The sequence below is a fragment of the Hemibagrus wyckioides genome, linkage group LG23 (genome assembly GCF_019097595.1).
Source record: "Hemibagrus wyckioides isolate EC202008001 linkage group LG23, SWU_Hwy_1.0, whole genome shotgun sequence".
Taxonomy (NCBI): domain Eukaryota; kingdom Metazoa; phylum Chordata; class Actinopteri; order Siluriformes; family Bagridae; genus Hemibagrus; species Hemibagrus wyckioides.
The window spans coordinates 17,886,850-17,905,738 of NC_080732.1; the positions used below are offsets into that span (position 1 = coordinate 17,886,850).

Sequence of the window (18,889 nt, forward strand, 5' to 3'; positions counted from 1 at the left end):
GTATTGTAAATGTACCGTGTACAGTGTGTGTGTGTGTATTGTAAATGTACCGTGTACAGTGTGTGTGTTTGTATTGTAAATGTACCGTGTACAGTGTGTGTGTGTATTGTAAATGTACCGTGTACAGTGTGTGTGTGTGTGTATTGTAAATGTACCGTGTACAGTGTGTGTGTGTGTGTATTGTAAATGTACCGTGTACAGTGTGTGTGTGTATTGTAAATGTACCGTGTACAGTGTGTGTGTGTATTGTAAATGTACCGTGTACTGTGTATGTGTGTGTGTGTGTGTGTGTGTGTTTGTGTGTGTGTGAATGTGTGTATTGTAAACGCACGTGCACACTAGTATAAAGTCTTCATTTATCAGTTGAATCCTGAGGAATTAAAGTGTGTATTGTTGGAGTGTGTAGTTTCTGCATCTCTCTCTCTGTGATAAACATCATCTGTACATGTCTGTGTTTCAGTCGGATCAAAACCTGCCGAAAAAGCCACGGTTCCTGTTCAGGGAACGCCGAGTCCAAAAGCAAGCGGTGAGACACCTCAGCATGTACTTACAGAACACACACACACACACAGAATATTCACTCTGGAGTGCAGCTTTTTTAAAGTAGCTACATATCACAGCAAAGGGCTAATTACTGCAAAATGCAGCAGGTAAAGAGGTGTGTGTGTGTGTGTGTGTGTGTTACTCCCTCGGCGTCTGACAGCTTAAATGTTCTCGATTGCAGTGCCCGATGACGTGTTCGCCCCGGCATACGTCTGGAAGGGCTCGCTGGAGTACAAGGCGGTCAAACAGCCGGTGACTCTGACAGTCACTAACTTTAACGCCAGCTCCGGCCGAGTGAACGTCAGTCTAACCAACAGGAACGCGGAGCTCTTACTGTCAGGTAAGAGGCTAATAACACGTCGCTAACTCCGGCTACCGCGCGACAAAACCCGTCGACGTCACGGTCGGAGTGAGTTTCAGAAACTTTCTAAGCGTGAGCACTCTTTAGGAGTTGAGGAAGTGATGCGTGTTCAGCCTCTAATTATACAGCGAGAGCAAATGTTCCGGAACTCGCAAAGTCACACAAGCAAGTGACGAAGAGGCATGGAAAAAAAATAAAGAAGAAATCCGGATTTTTCCGGGCGAGAGACAAAGCAGCGAAAAGAGACGGCAGTAAAATTGCATTCTTCATCATCATCATCATCATTATACTCATCAGCGTCATCATCATTATAATTATCATTATCATGATCATCGTCATCATCATCATGATCTTCATCATCATGATCATCGTCATCATCATGATCACCATCATCATCATCATCATGATCATTACCATCATGATCATTATCATCATCATCATCATCATCATCATTGTGATCATCATCACCATGATCATCATCATCACCATGATCATGATCTTCATCATCATCATCATCATCATCATCATCATGACCATCATTTTCATCACCACCATGATCATCATCATCATCATGACCATCATCATCATCAAGATCTTCATCATTATCATCATCATCTTTATGACCATCATTATCATCATCATCCTCTTCTTCTTCTTCTTCTTCTTCTTATAATTATTATTATTATTATTATTATTACACTGAACAAAGCTATTATTAAGCAAATAATTATTTTCTATAACGAGGCTCATAAAAACAAAGCCTTGTAAATAAGGAGACAATAAAAGACAGTGTGTGTCTGTGTCTGTGTGTGTGAGCAGTGTGTGTGTGTGTGAGAGAGAGTACAAGTGGTGTGTGTGTGGGAGAGAGAGAGTGCAAATGCAAGCGGTGTGTGTGTGTGAGAGAAAGAGTGCATGCAGTGTGTGTGTGTGTGTGTTTGTCTGCAAAAGAGAGTGCCAGCAGTGTGTGTGTGTCTGTGTAAGAGAGAGTGCAATCATTGTGTGTGTGTGTGTGTGTGAGAGAGAGAGAGAGAGAGAGAGAGAGAGAGAGAGCAGTGTGTGTGTGTGTGTGTGTGAGAGAGAGAGAGAGAGAACAGTGTGTGTGTGTGTGTGAGAGAGAGAGAGAGAGCAGTGTGTGTGTGTGTGTGAGAGAAAGAGTGCATGCAGTGTGTGTGTGTGTTTGTCTGTAAAAGAGAGTGCCAGCAGTGTGTGTGTGTCTGTGTAAGAGAGAGTGCAATCATTGTGTGTGTGTGTGTGTGTGAGAGAGAGAGAGAGAGAGAGAGAGAGAGAGAGAGAGAGAGAGAGAGAGAGAGCAGTGTGTGTGTGTGTGTGTGTGTGTGTGTGAGAGAGAGAGAGAGAGAACAGTGTGAGTGTGTATGTGTGTGAGAGAGAGAGAGAGCAGTGTGTGTGTGTGTGTGAGAGAAAGAGTGCATGCAGTGTGTGTGTGTTTGTCTGTAAAAGAGAGTGCCAGCAGTGTGTGTGTCTGTGTAAGAGAGAGTGCAATCATTGTGTGTGTGTGTGTGTGAGAGAGAGAGAGAGAGAGAGAGAGCAGTGTGTGTGTGTGTGTGAGAGAGAGAGAGAGAGAGACAGAGCAGTGTGTGTGTGTGTGTGTGAGAGAGAGAGAGAGACAGAGCAGTGTGTGTGTGTGAGAGAGAGAGAGAGAGAGAGAGAGAGAGCAGTGTGTGTGTGTGTGAGAGAGAGAGAGAGAGAGAGAGAGAGCAGTGTGTGTGTGTGTGAGAGAGAGAGAGACAGAGCAGTGTGTGTGTGTGAGAGAGAGAGAGAGAGAGCAGTGTGTGTGTGTGTGAGAGAGAGAGAGAGAGAGAGAGCAGTGTGTGTGTGTGTGAGAGAGAGAGAGAGAGAGCAGTGTGTGTGTGTGTGTGTGAGAGAGAGAGAGAGAGAGAGACAGAGCAGTGTGTGTGTGTGTGTGAGAGAGAGAGAGAGAGAGACAGAGCAGTGTGTGTGTGTGAGAGAGAGAGAGAGAGAGCAGTGTGTGTGTGTGTGTGAGAGAGAGAGAGAGAGAGAGAGAGAGAGCAGTGTGTGTGTGTGTGAGAGAGAGAGAGACAGAGCAGTGTGTGTGTGTGAGAGAGAGAGAGAGAGAGAGAGAGAGCAGTGTGTGTGTGTGTGAGAGAGAGAGAGAGACAGAGCAGTGTGTGTGTGTGTGTGAGAGAGAGAGAGAGAGAGAGAGAGAGAGAGCAGTGTGTGTGTGTGAGAGAGAGAGAGAGAGAGAGAGCAGTGTGTGTGTGTGTGAGCAGTGTGTGTTGTAGAATATCAGAGTTCTTTCTGTTTCTCTCTGCAGGTGTGTATAAGAGCAGTGAAGCTCGTCTCACCCTGAGGCTCTACCACATGAGGGCTCTGGTGCATGGAACTCACACTAAGATCACTGAGGAAACCTGGACCATGGACGGATTCGTAAGCATCCCTTAATCTCTTTATATCTCATCAGTTTCTTTCTCTTTTAGCTGAGGGGGAGGGGCTTGGGAGAAGATGCATGGGGGAGGGGCTTGGGAAAATATATATAAGGGGGAGGGGCTTGGGAGAAGAGACTGGAGAAGGGGCTTGGGATAAGATACATGGGGATGGGCATGGGAAAAGATACATGGGGAGGGGCTTAGGAGAAGAGACATGGGAGAGGGGCTTGGGAGAAGATACATGGGGATGGGCATGGGAAAAGATACATGGGGAGGGGCTTAGGAGAAGATACATGGGGAAGGGCTTGGGAAAAGATACATGGGGAGGGGCTTAGGAGAAGATACATGGGGAGGGGCTTGGGAAAAGATACATGGGGAGGGGCTTAGGAGAAGATACATGGGGAGGGGCTTGGGAGAAGATACATGGGGAGGGGCTTCTGTATTTAATTTTACAAGCATTATTTGTACAATATTCTCATTGTTTCATTTGACTTAATAATAATAACAGCAACTGCTTATTAATAATAATAATAATAATAATAATAATAATAAGTATTATTATTATTGTTGTTGTTGTTGTTGTTGCTGTTGTTGTTTATACTGTATTTGACAAACTATTTTATTACCATTTAAACATGATAAAAAGATAATGTAGATAGCGATAACGAGAAGCAGATAATTAATTTGCATTAATTATCACATTCAGTATAAAATGATGTTGATTGTTGAAGTATTTCTCACTTGTAGAAAGAAGCAGAAAATGTCATGGTCTGTTTTTTCTAAAAGAAGGAGCGAGAAAGAGAGAGAGTGAGAGACAGAGAGCAAAAGAAAGTGAGAGAGACAGAGAGAGCGCCAGAGAGAGACATAGAGACAGAGAGAGAGAGAGAGAGAGAGAGAGAGAGCAAGAGAGACAGAGAGAGAGAGAGCAAGAGAGACAGAAAGAGAGAGAGAAATAGAGAAATATAGACAGAGAGAGAGAGCAAGAGAGACAGAGAGCGAGAGAGAGAGAGAGAGAGAGACAGAGAGAGAGAGAGAGAGACAGAGAGAGCAAGAGAGACAGTGAGCGAAAGAGAGAGAGAGAAAGAGAGACAGAGAGAGAGACAGAGGGAGAGAGAGAGAGAGACAGAATGCGAGAGACAGAGAGAGATAGAAAGAGAGTGAGAGACAGAGAGAGAGAGAGAGAGAGAGAGAGAAAGAGAGAGAGAGAGAGTTTGTATCTCTGATAGCTGTGATGAATTCCTCAGCAGTCTGATCATTTGCTTTATGTTTCTATTAAATAAAGAAGGTTTTATTTATTCGTTCTGTTTTATAAACAATCATTTCTCCCCTTCTTAAGTTAACAAGACAAAAAAAAAATCCCACAGCTTGTGATGGTGAGAAACCTCAAACCATAAACTCCTCCGTCCTGGAGATGTGTGGAGGCCTGTGAAGGAGCCGTCGCTATAGAAACCGTAACCTATTCCTAACAAGCGCATTAATATAAACCTGTGATTTGCAGCAGATCTGCTGTCGAGAATGTTATGGGAAATTAATCAACGTCTTGCAACCGATCTGAACGGAGGAATACAGAGAACTGTCGGTTCCAAGAACGGCTCCGTGGCCCCGGGCTCTGCTGACTCACAGCTGGGAACGAGGCAGAGCTGGAGGCGTTAGGATGAAATTGCGGACAAAAGTCTGTTTGTTTCGGTCTGCATTGAAATAATAGTGGGACGCTCGTAATTCGTGGTTGGAGACAGATAACGATCAGACATGAGCAATAAACCTACAGGACGGTTAGCAGAAGCAGGGGTTTTACTGCTAGCTGCTGATGACTGGAATCGCTGCTGCATTAATCCTAAATCACTTTTCTGGGCACATGCATGCAGGATCATGATTACACACATTAGTGTACGCTCACTCATATACGGACAATGACATACTCCTACATCGGCTCTCTCACACACACACACACACACACACAGAGGCTGAATTGTTTACTTCCTGTGATATATGTGCTCTCCTCACCTGCTAGCTGGTACTCCTGCTGCACATCATCACTGTATATATCATAAAAGTGCAGCGTGTAGGAAATACATGAATACAGCTTCACACTTTAAATAGTTACAGTTAACCCCCGGGTAAACACAATCCTGGATTATCTCATGTAGTATTGTTACACTACATCGCCAAAAGTCTTGGGACACCCCTTCAAATCATTGAATTCAGGTGTTGTTTTTCAGGGGTTGGACTCGGCCTCTTAGTTCCAGTGAAAGGAACTCTTAATGCTTCAGCTTCATGCCAAGACATTTTGGACAACTTCATGCTTTGTGGGAACAGTTTGGGGATGACCAAACTGTTCCAACATGACTGCACAACAGTGACCAAAGCAAGGTCCATAAAGACATGGATGAGTGAGTTTGGTGTGGAGGAACTTGACTGAGTCCTGACCTCAACCCTATAGAACATCTTTGGGATGAATTAGAGTGGAGACTGCGAGCCAAACCAAAACTGGGACATCTGCCTTTAACAGCTTCAACTCTTCTGGGAAGGCTTTCCACAAGGTTTAGGAGTGTGGTTATGGGAATTTTTGACCATTCCTCTAGAAGTGCATTTGTAAGGTCAGGCACTGATGTTGGACGAGAAGGTCTGGCTCACAGTCTCCACTCTAATTCATCAGCCAGGATACACCCTGGACGGAGTGCCAACCCATCGCAGGGCACACACACACTCACTCACACACTACAGGCAATTTAGAGACTCCAATCAGCCTAGAAGCATGTCTTTGAACTGTGGGAGGAAACCGGAGCACCTGGAGGAAACCCACCAAGCAAGGGGAGAACATGCAAACTCCTTACACACAGTGAGCAGGAGCAACACTCTAACCCAGGACGCGTATCTCTCTGTGATTAGTGTTGCTGGCTGGCTGTTAGCTTTCAAACACGAAGAGGAAATAAAGCATCATTCCAAGTGACTAATCCTGGATCCCAGAGACGGCAACAAAATGTGATTAAACAAAGCAATTGATATCCAGTGATAAACAACTAAAAGGTGTTAGTGGATAAAAGAATTAAAATATTAAACCCTTCTCTTTCACACACATGCGCGATAAACACTACATGATCGTCCAGGTTAGTGCAGAATTACGGCGAATATAGAGATGAGTAAAATTGTGTGTGATAAGTATAACACTAAACAAGAGTGAAAGCAGCAGAATAATAAGGCGAGGAAGCGGCGCTGAGCGCTAAAGAGATGTGTGAAGCTGTGTGATAAAGGTGGCGTGTCAACAGGGCGCTGAAGAGGCTGACAGCCCCGGGGGGAAGAAGCTGTTAGTGAGGGTGGTGGAAGTGACCCCAGCGTGGCTTTACTTTCTGCCAGGTTGCGTTAGTCACAAAGACGGCTGGAAACGTGGAGGGTTGGTGGGACGGGACCTGAGAGCTCATCTGGGCAAGTGTTTGATGGCTTGCCGTAGGGAAGCCAAGTCTAATAGAGTGTGTCTATGTGTGTGTGTGTGTGTGCGTGCTGGTGGGGGGCTGCTGGTTAAATGGCTGCTCAGTCTGTCAAAGACTTTATAAGACACAGTATTTCTATCTAATGTTACATGCTACACAAAAGTAATACCGATATGGCTATACTGATTATAGCCACGCCCCCCTGATTAAAGCTTAGGGCTGTGATTGGACAGCGATTACATCACTCAATAGTTTTTGCTTTTCAGTATGAAACCTTTTCAGTGCGTCAGTAATGAAGGTGTAGATGGTTTCTCTGCAGGGTTATTATTTAATACTAAATCTATCTTTTTAAAAAATTTCTAAAGAAATTGTAGCTTTTTCATTTTTTTTTCATCACAGAGATTAATTCATTTTATACACCTAATATTTTTTTTCCCATAATTTTTTTTCCATCCTTAATGATTAATTGCTCTTTTTTTTTCATTTTACATTTTTTTTACATTTTTCATTTGGATAAATCATTATAATCACATTTTGTCAGCTCAAATAGAAATGAAAATATTTTTATTTATTTATTATTATTATTATTATTATTATTATTATTATTATTAATAATTTTTTTGTTATTTTTTTTATTAAAAAAAGTCTTTAAAAAAATAGTTTGTGATTTTAAACCATCAAGACATCTTTGTATGTAAATTAAAGATAAATTGTAAAACATTTAGCTTAAAAGATTAAGAATAAACTTTTTTTTTTTTTTTAAGAAGAAAATAACCTGCTGCACCTTTAACATCGATACAGTGAGGCGAGGAAGAGTCGTGATATTCTAATAATTGAGTAACTGCACTTTATCTTCAACAGTCCCTCATTTTCTTTAGTTGCTACCTCATCTTTCCGAAGAATCCGCACGTCCTGCCCTGCCCTCCTGAAGCTCCAAAGCCGAATCTTAAGTGCACGTTAATGACCAAGCGCCGCCTTCTTTTAAAGCACAAGACCTCCGGCGCTAAAATCTTTTCCATCTCGTACTCCGACTGAAGTCATTTTTTTAAAAAGAGAGGCTTTTAAACACGATCGCATTGATTCTCAGCACCGTACTTCACTCCAGTGCCTCTTTTCACGTTATCTTTTCTCTTTCCGACTCCAGGTCTCAGCCGAGCAGGACGGAGGTCCATACGTGTTCCAGGGCTACATCCAGAGCCGGGATTACGGACAGTTCGGGCTACAGAGACAAGGTGTGTTCCTTTAACTGATTATAATATAGCGTGCTTTGTTCCTGTTGTCGTTTATCACGTTTATCATTTATCATTGTCGTGACCTTGTGGGAGAAAAAAAACAGGAAATGTTATTACAATGTCAACACAATTGAGTTGCTGTAGGAGATCAGGAATTTCATAAGTGCAGTATAATGCAATATAATGCGACGGAATCTAATAAGTCATGTAATGTATTCTGTAATGGAAGCTGTGTGCTATTTATTTATTTTTAAAAAAAAAAGGAAAAAAGCCAGGAGTGTTATTATAGACTTAAAGCACGTGTCATGAACACTGCTCTCTGCATCTTATCGCATTAAAGTCTACATTCCGAATCCCACAACACACACTAATGTCTTCATCAGGGTGTAACTTTATCCTGCACGTAACGTGGACGCCGTTTTTCCCCTTCGCACAGGTCAGAACATCACGGAGACGACGAGAAGCTCCGAGGCGCCGCCCGGGACCAACAGCAGCTCTGTGGCCGTGGCAATTCTCGTGCCTTTTTTCGCTCTGATATTTGCAGGGTTTGGATTTTATCTCTACAAACAGCGGTACGTACGATCGCTCGCTTAATAACATTGGTCGGCGACGTTGCTGATGTGTGGTTTTAATCAAGAAGATATTCCGAAACTTATCCAGAGGGCTTCAGCGTAACCATTGGGATAATAAAGAATAATAAACAATAATAAAGGAGTCACATGTACAGCATTAAAGCATGTGAAGACAATATCAATATAAAAAGACGAGAAAACGGCAGAATAAATGAAGGTCGTTAATCAAGCGAGCCGAGACGGCTACACTAAGCACAGAGTAACACACTTCAGGACGTGATGATGTGGGAATGTAATAAATGACAGGGTTGTTAGGATGAAGCAGAGTTACATGTCGCAATCCCTAGTTTTCCTACAACGGCACACCCTGAGGAGTTTCATTTCATGACAACTTTTTATCCGTTTCTAGTTGATGCTATGGGAAATCATCGCGGAAATATTTTCACAGGCTGCGTCTCAATCAGCTCTCTAGCTCCCTAGGTACAAAGTTTGAGCACTAGCAAGAACCCTGACCTCAATCATTTCTCCAGTGTAAAAACCCAAACTGATCAGAAGGTTGTCAGTTCAAATCCCAGGTCCACCAAACAGCCACTGCTGGGCCCCTGAGCAAGACCCCTAACCCTCGGTTGTATAAAATGGGGTAAAATGTAAGTCGCTCTGGATAAGGGCGTCTGCCAAATGCTTCACACAGGATCGTAATCTAGCTAGTGAATTTATTGGAAAAATATCATTAAACACTTAAAAGCCGTTAGACGCAAATAAATCGTATGTAGAACATCCATGAATACATCCAGACTTCCAGGAAGGGATCTTAGTGAGTTTGATTGACGCTCCCTGGTTTTTGTGGTGCATAGTGGGATTTTTTTTTTAAATGACTCTCTAATCAGTTAGGAGCTGATTAAGACGAACCACATGTAGTGAGCGTATGTAGTGAAGTTAATCCTGAATTAGAAAATCTGAATATTAAATCTTTCTAAAATGTGTGTCTAAATCTAAACCCTACCCTAACCCTAATCCCTACCCTAACCCTAACCCCTACCCTAACCCTAACCCCTACCCTAACCTCTACCATTTCTCACAAGATTTGTGTCTTGTGAGAAATGGTAACTCCTAAACTCTAACCCTCTAACCCCTAACCCTCTTATTCTAAGTCCCTTACCTTGACCCCTAAATTATAAACCTAACCCCTAACCCCGACCCCTAAAATCTAACCTTAACCTTAAACCAAAATCCTAACCCCTTAACCCTAGAATTTCTCACAAGATTTTAGTCTAGCCCTAACACCTAAACTCTAATCATAACCCCTACCCCCTAACCCTAATTCTAAGCTCTAACCCTTAACCCTAACCCTAGCATTTCTCACATCATTTGTGTCTAACTCTAACCCTAAACCCTAACCCTAATCCTAACCCCCTAACCTTTAACCCTAACCCTAGCATTTCTCACACGATTTGTGTCTAACTCTAACCCTAAACCCTAACCCTCTAACTCTATCCCTGAACCCTAAACCTAGGCATGTATGGACCTGATGGCTGGTGGCTGGTCTCGCTGGACAATTTTTAGTTGCTCTTTCTCTCTGCTTTCAGGAGGACAGACAAAGCCGAGTTCTCGGGCTGCTCAGCGCATGAGAACAGCAATGGCCAGGCCACGTTCGAGAACCCCATGTACAACACCAACACCAAAAGCATGGAGGGCAAAGTGGTGCGTTTCGACCCCAGCCTCAACACCGTCTGCACCATGGTTTGACACGAACGAACTCGTCCTAGGGATTAGCACCGTGTCGTGTTTTATTATCCGGACTTCGCGGAGGTTGCACAGGTTTACGGAGAAAGATCCAAGCACAGTCTTAGGAGCCAATCCACCCCACCCCCACCCCCCATCCGGTCTGAACCTCATGCTTTAAGCTCGGCGTGGATCTGCAAGTGAGGGCGGGACTGCTTCACGTTTCGAGTGGAGTGTTTTTAGGTTGTGTAACTCACTCTAAGAGTGTCCTTGATTTTTTTGTATTCAGAAGAAAAAAAAAATCGGAGGAGGCTTCGTGCGAAACCTGGAACATTCCGGGTTTTCGGGAGCCTTTTTCCAGAATGCTGCGCAGTGCTTTCAGAGTTTGCCTCATCGTGTGTGTATTGATTTTCGCCACGGCTTCGCTTCCCGGCTTTCGTGCTCTCGCCACCCTCCTGCAGATCACAACACAACAGGTTCAGAGGAAACGCTTAGAAAAATGATGGAGTGTCCCTTCTGTTCCCGCGTTATTATTTCTTCTTCTTTTTTTTCCGATCGCTGCCTGCTTCTGGAACATTCTGCTACACTTCCTTTCTTTTTGACTTAACCTTAACAAGGTTCCCTTAACTGATAAAAAATGTAATGCGTTCGTTACATCGGCAGTAACTTTAACAACGTGTGAAATATGGAACACTTTCTTCTTTTATTGTAATCCAATGAATCCGGTTATACAAGGCCGGATTCGTTAACGAGTCAAATGAAGCTCACAGTTAACATTAACGAGCACGTTTCTGGTGGCTAGAAGGCAAAATTCAGATCTGATGCTGAATTAATCCTAGAGACCAGAGTTCACTCATTTATTACCTTTAAAGCACTTCGCTAATTTTCGCTAATTTGTGAGGATAAGTGTACTGAATAAACAAGAATGCACATCGACCATCGATTAATACACATATTATTTATATATATTTTATAGACCTTGTTAAATAAGTAAGGAATAAACCACTTTGTGTTGTGCTGTTACAGGAAAATAATCAGTGTTACCTCTTTAAAGGTGATTATTTTTTCCGTAACAGAACAAACACCCTGAAGTGTTTTATTCCTCTTATACCGTAGCAGATTAAACAAAAGTCACGTCATACTTTTTATCCGTTTCTAGTTACGTCATGTTAGTTCTTGTCTTCAGCTATAAACAGTCTTTCATCAGCCTCTCTTTTTCTTCCCATTCTTTATTAATAAAGACCAAAAAAAAAGTGTGAAAACGTCCTGACACTGGAGACTCCTTCCATAAAAGTTAAACATCTCTACACAGAAAACAGCATCATATCAACAACAACGTTTTAGAAAAAACATTTTTGTTAACCGTTAAGTATTTGCGTTTGTTGTTACTATAGAAACGATGACGTACCAGAAAAAAACCTGTTACGGGAAATGAGTCTGAACCAATCAGAATGGAGAATTTTGCAGCACTGTGATCTAATGTCAGTTAAGGGAATCCTCACGCTTTACACCGGTGTCCGTTTTCCTTCTGCGTAACGACACAAATCCACGGCTTGAAGTCGTGGTTTCATTCATTTCGGAACATTTCACTTTCTGATTTCGGCGATGTCTCCGAGAGACCCGGTCCCGTTCACAGCGCCTTGTAAATTACTCCCAGCTATGAAAAGGATTTATTTTCTGAAAAGAAATGAGATATTTATTTATCGACGTCATGTATCACAAACTAGATCTGAGGAAAAAAGGTGCGAGTCACCGAACGGCTGCCGAACCCGAATATCGGCTTCCTGGTGCCGTGACCCACGTCGTGCTTTTGCGACTTATTTTTTTTTCTCAGTCGCTGGAAACGTGGACGTCGGAGAAGATTTCGGTTTCTGTCTGACTGTTGGCTCCATCGGGTGGGTCGGCCTGCTTTGTATATAATCTTCATAACAAATGTACAGATATTTAAAGTTTTTTGAAAAAGAGATCTATTTTTGTGAGAAATACCTTTGTAAGCAAAAAAAAAAAAATAATAATACAAGATTATGTAATGTAAATATTCATTTGTAAATGCCATTTACAAAATAAAGAATACCTGCTTTTCTTAAACCATCTTCTTCTTGACTGAACAAAATGAAAAACGGGAAGAATCTCTCTCTTTTTTGGAAAAAATGCTATGCATGTATAAATATCCCATACTGTGAGGTGAAATAAATTGTAGAGTGAATCAAACCTCAATTCCTGCTTTTAAAAAAATCATATCATTTTCCCAGAAAAAATGATTTTTGTTAGAGTTTTGTTGGGTCTATTTTGATGATTGAGTGTCTTTGTCATGTCTCACTCCACAGTGGAGGTTAATATGAAGCTCATATGAAAGTAGACACTCAGGACTTTGTGGTTTCAGAAGTATTTCTGTTTTTCTCTAGCCTTCTTGGGGTGATTCATAGAAAAGTTCCAAAAAAAACCAAAAAAGGTTCAAGGTTTTTTCCACAGAAATGAAGAAATCTTCAATGTAAATGCTCAGGCTCAGGCTTGTGGCCACAAAATCATTCGTTTGTTTATTTCTGATTGAAAATATCCCATAAATCCATTCCCAGAACACTAGCATACTGGTGTAAAGGGTTAAAGCAAGCTAATAAATGCTAGAAGATGTGAGATGAGCAGCAGGAAGTGGAAGATGCTCATAAGTTTGTACGCTCTGGTGTATAGGAAGAGTTTACCTGTCAGTCTGCGGTGGAACGACATCCAAAACACTGACCGATTTAACCCGGGGTTAAAGAAATCACCTGTGGGAAATTCATAGCTAGCATAGCACTCCCAGGCTGCCCACTGTTGAGCCCTTGAGCGAAACCCTTAACCCTTTCTCTCCCAGCGGTGCTAAAACATGGCTGACCCTTTGCTCTGACCCCAAATTCATGCAAAGAAAAAAATAATTCACTATGCTGTAATGTAAATGTGATGAATAAATAAATAAATAGTCTTCTTTTTCTTCTTCAGAAGCATTGGACACGCCCACATGCCAGTCACACCAAAGAACAATTGGTCAATGTTTTTTAATTTCTTGTCCAATTCTAAATGAATGCAATGAAACATTATAAAGTTACAAATACGTTTATAAGGTGGAATATTTGAATCAACTAAAAACGGAAATCTTGTTATCGTCATATCGGGTATCGGAGGTTTGGATCAGATTAGAATTTCATGTATTGCTCCACCTGTACTATCGATGACAAGAAAGTGAAGGATCGAGGTGCATCACAGGAGCATCGAGACGCAATCTATTATTAATGAAGGACGGCACAGAGCGGAGCGAGGATGCTCCATTAAAAACCCCCGGACGGCTACGCGATGAAAGCTGATTAAATTGAGCGTGGGATGATCGATGAGACCCGGCAGTTCTGAGTTCAGTCTCTCGAATAACAAATAAATAAATAAACAATAAATAAATAAAAAGCTACTCGAGATCCGTAAGATCCTTGTTCATGTTCCAGCACAAACCACACCTTCATGGAGATGAAAAGAGCTCAGGAGATGGAGATTGGACCCGAAGTGTTTTTGCATCCCTCGGTCGGATCGTGCAAGGGATTGCAAGAGATCTCCCGCTGTGTGATATCTGGAAGATGTTTCTGCATGGGAATACGCATCAGACTAAGTTTAAGTACAGATTCTGCTGCTAAGTTGTTGTTAGGTGCCGGATTTTGTGCTGATTTCGCATTGCACTGGACCCATAATGCACCGCAAAAACAAGGCAGCATCGTTGTTCCTTACTCATCATGTTCCCTTCATGGAAATGATATGTGTCATATTTTCCGTAGCGTCTCAGCTGGAAATAAACGGCAGATGATTCGCATCAAATGTAAGCAGCTTGTTATGGTTCAACATAGAGGCATTGGTGTACATGGTGTAGGACTCCCAGAATGTGCTACAGTTAGAGCAGAGACTTTAGCCAGATCACCGTAGCGATGTTGATGTCAGTAATAGCATGGAAACTGGACAGACAACAGTACTCAAGTGCCGCCGCATCACGTTCTTTACAGTAACTGGTCAAATAGACCAATAGACTCGACTCCTTTCCAACTATGTTGTTTTTATTTTGATCATGTGAGCCAATAAAAACAGAAGAAACGGTAATCTGTAAGCAAAGTATTTTTTCCGTGACTCAGCCGTGCAATTAACTTCCAACAAAGTAATGAGTAGGGAATGGAACGGCTGAAGATGTTTAATCAGACGATGGAGGGGGTTTGTTTTAATGAGCTGCATACAGTAATAACATTCTTTCTCAATATCTCTGGAACTGAACACAACAACAAAGATGCAGGCTTGAAATCGATTGCGTGTGTGTGGAGAGGTTTTAATGAGTGTTGTGTACTTCCAGGACGTCGCTTCTACCTTGTTTATGGTATATGACGTCATATCAAAACCTCCCTTTATCCTGCAAGTGCTAAAGCAGCATCTCCTCCACTCTGGTTCTCCACTGGTTCTCCACACTTCAGTTCATCCTTCACTCTCAGTAATTGTTACGTTAATGATGTTCAGCATGACTGTAGACGCCATGCTGGAGCACGGAACATTTCTGCCTCATGGCTCCACGGTTCCCTCTGGAGCTCGGGTTACTGCGTGTGCTTGAATCCTACACCTTATCTCCAGGTTCTCCGGGTTCCTCCTACCTCCAAAACAGATGAAGTTAGCTGGAGTTGAGGTGAAGCTGTGTGGAAACCCTAAACCACAAAACCACATCTCAATGACGTTTCCGGTTATATCTCAAGATATATGGCATTAGTTGAACCACTAGCTGGCTTGAAGTCAGAATAAATAGATATTGGTTTGCAAACAAATATGAGATACTAAGTTAAAGCAATGACTATCTTGAAATATTATTTTTTCATGACTGAATATCTCTATTTTGACTCAGAAGATAAATAAATGTCTTGAAATAATGAGATATTCAATCACAAAAATGAGATACTATGTTAATGACAGGAAAAAAGATCCTAAGTTGATGAGATACTAAGTTGAAAAAATTAAAAAATATGAGATAGTAACTTAAAATCTATCTTGAAAAGACTATCTTGAAATAATTTGAAGTCCAAATAATGAGATAGCAAATAATTTCAAGATACTGTCTTTATTTTTAGCTTAGTGTCTCATTTTTATGATGGAATATCTCTATTTTTAACTTATAAACGAATGTCATATAATTTAAAATAATGAGATATTCGATCACAAAAATGAGATACTATGTTTATGACAATAAATGACAAAAGTTAAAAGGTATCTCATATTTGTGTATAAATATATCTCTATTTTAAGAAAATATCTTGTTAATGCAATTTAATATCTTGATATTTAAAAAAATCAATTTGATATCTCATTTTGAAAATCTCATTTAAAAAAAAATTATTTCATTGTAGTATCTCATTTTGTGGAATTATTTTGTGAAATATCTTGTAATTTCAAGATAGTCTCTTCTGTCAAATGAATATCATATCGTTTACTCATCACCTCAAATTATATTACTTCAAGAGAGAATGTTTTAGCATAATATCTTATCTCATTTTTTGAGATCTGGCTCCACCAGATGATCTAGAACCTTCCACTCTTTATCCTGATCCTAATCCAGGCCAGACTTTTACAACTCTGACTTTTTTTAAAATCTTTTTTCTCTATCTCATTATTTAAGGACAGTATGTTGCTGTGACTATCTCATTGTTTTGACTTCATTAGTTACTTCATGATAAATCCCCCAGAATATTGAGTTAGCATTTGGTTATTTTGTCACAGGTACGGTGGAGTGAATGAGTGTGTGCATGATGTTCTAAGGATGTAGTAGCTTAGTGGTTGAGGTTTTGGACTACTAATTGGAAGGTTGTGAGTTTGAATCCCAGGTCCACCAAGCTTCCACTGCTAGGCCCTTGAGCAAGGCCCTTAACCCTCAATGGCTCAGTTATATAAAATGAGAAGTTTTAAGTCACTCTATATAAAGGTGGTTTCCAAATGCCATAAATGTTCTATGATGTTCAGAATAGACTCCTTCTCACTTTGACCAGGATCAAGGGCCTGCTAATGCTAACCATTAACATAACCTCACCTTGTTAGCCTGCTAACTCATCAACTCGAGTTAAAGGTTAGGTTCTAAGCTTTGGTTTAGATACAACCTTCCTGCTGGGATTTACAGCAGAACGCCGACGTTTAATCGTTTGACATTTAGCAGACATTTCGGTCCCGACGGGAAATGTTACACGATGATAGACAGCACCCACTACTTAATCTTATGCTTGACATTTTTTTGGGCCTGCAGCCTGATCCACTTAAATAAGAAGCTGACAGCAGCGAGGGGGGGGGAAAAAAGCAGATGTGGTGGCGAACACAAGGCAGGGAACAGTGTGGGTTCTTAAATAAGTCTCCTCGCTGTCCCAGTTTGCGGGATTTCTCGCAGTCAGGTGCCATCGCTCAGAGGTTTATGTAGAGCACAGATGTAAATAAGACTCACTGCATGGATTTGCTCGAGGATTAGGCTCTCCAGTGCCGGGGTTGGCCGGGATTCAGTAAGTGCGCATCATGATGTGTCATGGTAGCGGTTGCTACGCTGTAGGGACGAGCGTCTAGAGTGTTTCGCGCGTCTATCGAGCGGCGGCTGGTGTTAAAAGCGCCACTGAGGCGTGTGGGATGAGTCAGAGCAGAGACGGGATACCATCAGGAACGGCGCTGCCCTCTGAACTGCAATCCTGATCCACATTCCCGCACCTGTCTGTCACGGACAACTTTTTATTTATTCATTCATTTATTTATTTTTAATCTCTCGTGAACACAATAGAAAGAAAGTCATCATACCGTTCCTTTGAAAAAATGTGACACGTAAAATGCCTTCTTTTGTACCTCAGTGTCTCCTCATTCCTGCATCACATCTGCATAACATCTGCACGTGTTTGGCAATGACGCACAAATATTTGTACGCTCCGGGATGACACGGCAAATATGCAACGCATCACTCCGAGGAAGCCGCCTGAAAGCTGATTACCTACTGCTATGATTGAAGCACGATTCACTTTGCAACACTTCTCAGATCCAGCAGCTGGGGACCGAATCCTGGTAAAGTGGAAAGCGGAATGTGTTTCAAAACAGATTTTCTATTAGCTACAGTCTGGTGTATACGGCTATACGGCTACGTGATGAACTATTGACCGCTTCGTTCCTCAGCATCAATAAAGCAGCTGGTATGATTCCCGGATAGTGACCAGATGTTCACGGGATCGAATCGCAGGAGAAAGTGAAGGGATTCTGAGGAAAAATGTTTAAAGCTGGATCAACTATTGGAAAGGAAAAAATTGAGTCTGATTCTGTACCAGGATAAAAACACATAGTATATATTAAAGTTATGCAAGGAAATAATTATTTGTTTGTCCATTTCTTTGTTTGTTTGTTTGTTTGTATACATATTTCTGAGGTAAATAAATTCATACAGCCAGTAAAATGGCTGCATTAAGCTAGCAAGCTAATTCCGATGAACGTTTATGACTAATCAGGTAGTGATACAGGATGAAAGATGTTGTAAATTCACTTAAAATTATTAAAGAAGGATAAAATAACCTTCTTTAAGAGGTCTAAAGCTTTTAATTCAACTTTTTTTCCACCTGTATTTTGAAATGATGGGGCTGTGGGCGTAGCTCCAGAAACTCAGTGGCAGGTTTGTTGTGGATGACACACTTAGCATCCTGCTCTGCGTCGTGCCCTTTGAAACGTTCTCCTTCCAAATTCTCTGAACATTTATACATGAAGAGTTTCAGGAAAGGAAGATCTCTGATGCGCTATTGCCATCTACAGGACCGACGAGGATTTCAAGATAAAAAATGAACTACAAAACGCTGTAGTTGTGGCCACAGGAAGATTATTTTATGGATTATATCTGTCCATGTTTATGGATTTCGGATGGAGTGAGATTCTTTTCTTTTTCTTTTCTTTTTAATGGTGAGCTTAGAGGATAATGCTAATTTGCTAGGTTTAGGGAGAGCGTACATAAAAGTGAGTCAACTTGTGAGGTAAATAAATTCTTTCCGCTGTTAAATTTGGTTATAAGACTATAAACTAGCTAACTAGTTAACTAGAAATGTTTTGGCTAGATACTTTACCTCGTATGTTTTAGCTTCTTTTACTTATTAAATCATGCTAAAGTGGGCTAATGGCTCGTGTCATATATTCAAGGAACGCTTACTTAAAAGTGAGTCAACTTGTGAGGTAAATAAATTCATTCAGCTGTTAATTTTGGCTACAAAACGAAGCTAGCTAGCTAATAAACAAGAATAGTTTTGGCTAGATACTTCAGCTCGTATGTTTTATCTTTTTCTTTTTACTTATTAAACCGTGCTAATGGTTAGTGTCATATATTCAAGGAATGTTTACTTAAAAGTGACTCAAATTGTGAGGTAAATAAATTCATTCCGCCGTTAAATTTGGTTACTAAACTAAGCTAGCTAGCTAACAAACCAGAAAGGTTTTGACTAGATACTTTATCTCATTTTTATATGTTTATATTTTGTATTTATTACACTATGCTAATGTTAGCTGATAGCTTGTGTCATGTATACAAGCAACGCATACTTTTAAAAAAATACATTAGCTCATACGTTTCATCTGTTTAATACCTTTCCAG

General features: G+C 41.1%; 1 protein-coding gene across 5 annotated transcripts in view; it reads left to right on the top strand.

Moving 5' to 3' along the window:
• Positions 1–12,355, top strand: part of csmd3a (CUB and Sushi multiple domains 3a) — a 289,841-nt gene extending 277,486 nt beyond the window's left edge. For 4 of the 5 annotated variants that reach the window (XM_058376411.1, XM_058376409.1, XM_058376413.1 and 1 more), the window contains 6 exons: positions 461–526; positions 725–883; positions 3,198–3,310; positions 7,882–7,969; positions 8,406–8,541; positions 10,128–12,355. In XM_058376411.1, coding sequence (XP_058232394.1) covers positions 461–526; positions 725–883; positions 3,198–3,310; positions 7,882–7,969; positions 8,406–8,541; positions 10,128–10,287 — 722 coding nt within the window. In that variant the 3' untranslated portion in view covers positions 10,288–12,355. The remainder of the gene's footprint in view (positions 1–460; positions 527–724; positions 884–3,197; positions 3,311–7,881; positions 7,970–8,405; positions 8,542–10,127) is intronic. The other variant, XM_058376410.1, reaches the window with a different exon arrangement.
• The last annotated feature ends 6,534 nt before the right edge of the window (positions 12,356–18,889 follow it).